This window comes from Glycine soja, chromosome 14 (genome assembly GCF_004193775.1).
Source record: "Glycine soja cultivar W05 chromosome 14, ASM419377v2, whole genome shotgun sequence".
Taxonomy (NCBI): Eukaryota; Viridiplantae; Streptophyta; class Magnoliopsida; order Fabales; family Fabaceae; genus Glycine; species Glycine soja.
This window is the reverse complement of record NC_041015.1, coordinates 5015158-5018895: the sequence shown is the minus strand read 5'-3', so window position 1 is coordinate 5018895 and position 3738 is coordinate 5015158. Positions and strand designations below refer to the sequence as shown.

Genomic DNA, 3738 nt, shown 5'->3' with positions numbered 1-3738 from the left:
TATATTATCAAAACTTTAGCTACTAGGTTGAACCTAAGAGGTTAATTGTGTATTTTTTTTGGTACTTATCAAAAGAAATTGTTTGGTATATAAGAAAATTTTGTTTTTTTTATGACTAGTTTCATCTCTTACGCGAGCAACGCTTGGAAGATATAAATCTGGTGATGTATAAATAACAAATTTTTACTTTGACAAATGCTAGAAAATTCAAGAAAAAAACAACTACTTGCCCACTATGAAGAGATAAAACTATTGATTCTTACTTTAATTAGAATTGGTTGTCCTAATGAAAATTCTTTTTTTTATGACAAAAAATCAAAATTCTTAAATAATTTGTTTCATTTTACGAACTATATCAGTATACGACCGAACAAGTTGTTCTTTTTCTTTTATTTTTCATTTCGAAAGAAAGAAAGAAAACACATGCATTGAAGTGATAATTTAAAACAGATTGCATAAGAAGACAAATCGGATCAGATATTGCACAGCATATATTTGCATTGTGTCCTTGAAGACAGACCAGCCACCAGAGGCCCTGGGATTTTAAGAAAAATCTTGAAGATCCATAGTAATCTCCAAATTTGCATCACATCTTTTTTATTACTTGGATTTGGGATACTTGTTTTGCTTTTTAAATAACATATCTAAGTCAAGTACGTCCTCGTTTCCCTTTTTTTCCGGCCATTTGTGTCCCAATTTTCCACCAAACCATATCTCTCTTCTCTCTATTCAAGTTCATTCAACCTTCCCATAAATAATATCCACCCCGAGACAATCCCACGTGTCTCTGCATTTCGTTTGCCAACAACACCCTCCTCCTCCAAGTGTCAAAAGGCTTTTATGCTTACTATCATCATTATTTAATCCATGATAAAAAAATCCCCCTACATGCTTCTCAATTTAATCACAATTTAATAATTGTAAATTGTTATTTCAAACCATATCTCCAAAGATAACATCAAGGGATATCACTTCTTCTTTTATTCCTTACAAGTTTTGTGGTATTTGTGTCTTTCAACTAACTAGCTCTCTAATGATTTAATAAAATCTTAAGAGATTAAAAATTCATAAAAATATTTTTAAAACTCAATCTTTTTAAACAAGAGACTAACAACAAATAAAATAACAACTAATTTTAAACAGTAAAATAAATTATGAACTAAAAATAAACAATTTTTTTAAAAAGAACCGACAAGAAATTGTCAAAAATATATAAGAGACTAAAAATTAAAATCTAAAAAGATCAAGAGACAAAAAATTTAATTAATCTTACATTTAGAAGAAATAAAACTATATCGTCCAACCAACAAGATCTAACGTACAAAGTTGACAAATGATTGAGTTCTTTGAAAATACTTATACGGGTACAAGTAAAAACAAAATTATTGAAAGAAACAAAATTCATCTTAATAATAGTGTAGGATTAATTTCAAGATTTTTAATATTTATTATTTTCAGAAAAAAGAATTACACCGTACAAAACTTATTCTTACATTTCACTGCTCATTTTTCAAAATAGATGCCGCGAACCAGGACACCTTTTGCTGCCCTATATATACGGGACAGTCCTAACTTGCTGAGTCCACACTTGCCCAATTAAAAAAAAGAGAGAAAGATAAGACAAAAATGCCTTCTCCTGCACCCACCATGCTCTCCAAATGCACCGTCTTCCCAGACCAAAAGTCCACTCTGGGAAACCTCAAACTCTCCGTTTCGGACCTCCCCATGTTGTCCTGCCACTACATCCAAAAGGGATGCCTCTTCACCCACCCCAATCTCCCACTCCACTCTTTAATCCCTCTCCTTAAATCCGCACTCTCTCGCACTCTTTCTCTCTTTCCCCCTCTCGCCGGCCGTTTAATCACCGACTCCCACGGTTACCTCTATATATCTTGCAACGACGCCGGCGTCGATTTCATCCACGCCAATGCCACCGGCCTCCGCATCTGTGACTTACTCTCCCCACTCGATGTTCCTCAATCTTTTAAGGACTTCTTCTCCTTCGATCGGAAAGTCAGCTACACTGGTCATTTCTCTCCTATTCTCGCCGTTCAGGTCACCGAACTCGCCGACGGCATTTTCATCGGCTGCGCCGTCAATCACGCCGTCACCGACGGCACCTCCTTCTGGAATTTCTTCAACACCTTCGCTCAGTTCTCCAGAGGAGCCAGCAATTGCATCCGCAATACACCGGACTTCCGCCGCGACTCATTTCTCATCTCCGACGCCGTTCTCCGCCTACCGGAGGACGGTCCTCAGGTCACGTTCGACGCCAACGTGCCTCTGCGCGAGAGAATCTTCAGCTTTAGCCGCGAAGCAATTCAGAAGCTGAAAGCCAAGGCCAACAACCGCCGCTGGCCAGAAAACAACAACAACAACAACATCGCCGGCGAGTTGATGCGGAAGCAAAGCAACGATAATCTACTAAAGGAGAACAAGGCGACGACTATTCTCGAGACTTGGTTCAAGGTGAATTCGAAACCGCAAACAGTTACCGAAACGGTGGAGATTTCTTCGTTTCAATCGGTGTGCGCGCTTCTGTGGCGCGGGGTAACGCGGGCGAGGAAACTGCCTTCGTCCAAAACGACGACGTTTAGAATGGCGGTTAACTGTCGTCACCGGATAGAACCGAAACTGGAAGCGTACTACTTCGGGAACGCGATTCAGAGCGTGCCTACTTATGCTTCCGCGGGTGAGGTGTTGTCCAGGGATCTACGGTGGTGCGCGGAGCAGCTGAACAAAAACGTGAAGGCGCACGACGACGCTATGGTGCGACGCTTCGTAGACGATTGGGAGCGCAACCCGAGGTGCTTCCCACTTGGGAACCCTGACGGTGCATCCATCACAATGGGTAGTTCTCCGAGGTTTCCAATGTACGATAACAATTTCGGGTGGGGAAGACCTTTGGCAGTGCGAAGTGGAAGAGCGAACAAATTCGACGGTAAGATCTCGGCGTTCCCCGGAAGAGATGGAACAGGAACCGTTGGTTTGGAGGTTGTTCTAGCGCCCCAAACCATGGAGGCGCTAGAGTCTGATCCCGAATTCATGAAATACGCAACGTCTCAATTATGACACGTGTCCAGTTATGGTGTATCCAGCGTATTATAACTACTTGCTCGCATGGTCACGTTATGCTCGTCTTCGGACGGTGATGGGGGCTGTATCATTGTGACAGTGTTACTTTTTAGGGCTTTTTTTTTTCTTTATTATTTAATTTGAGTATGATGTTTTTCAGCTTATGAAATGGTTTCCTTTTCGTATCTCTTCCAGCATTGGATTTTTATCGTGATAGAGTTTTCAGAGACAGTTGTAATAAAATTATATAATTAATATCACCAATTGAAAAAAAAAAAACCTGGGATTCGATCAAGTACTGCCGTACTGGATTCTGTGAGTTGAATAACGGCACGTCAGAGACTTGTCCCGTTGAATTGAAGTGTGCATTTTTACGGATTATTTTGATTCTATCAACCCTACCAATACCATACCACTTAATAATATGCACTCGATGATATCAGAGTTATACAGTAGATGATTTATATCAACCAAATTCAGATGTACAAAGTTTTCGGACACAGAACAATCAAGTTGCTCCACTTTGCCTAATAAATGAAAATTTGTAGACAGTGCTGTGTCACGTTTGAATATTGGATTGTGTTTTCGTTTACTCTGATTTGGGGGAAGTTAAATAGGAAAAGGCCAAAAGAGACCCCATCATAAAACACAGTAAGGGACAGG

The 3738-nt window shown here is 39.9% G+C and overlaps 1 protein-coding gene across 1 annotated transcript; it reads left to right on the top strand.

The window, feature by feature from the left end:
* The first annotated feature begins 1571 nt into the window (after window positions 1-1571).
* Window positions 1572-3260, top strand: LOC114384203 (uncharacterized acetyltransferase At3g50280-like). The gene has a single exon (XM_028343856.1). It carries the CDS (start codon window positions 1627-1629, stop codon window positions 3070-3072), a length of 1446 nt encoding a protein of 481 aa, XP_028199657.1. The 5' UTR covers window positions 1572-1626; the 3' UTR covers window positions 3073-3260.
* The last annotated feature ends 478 nt before the right edge of the window (window positions 3261-3738 follow it).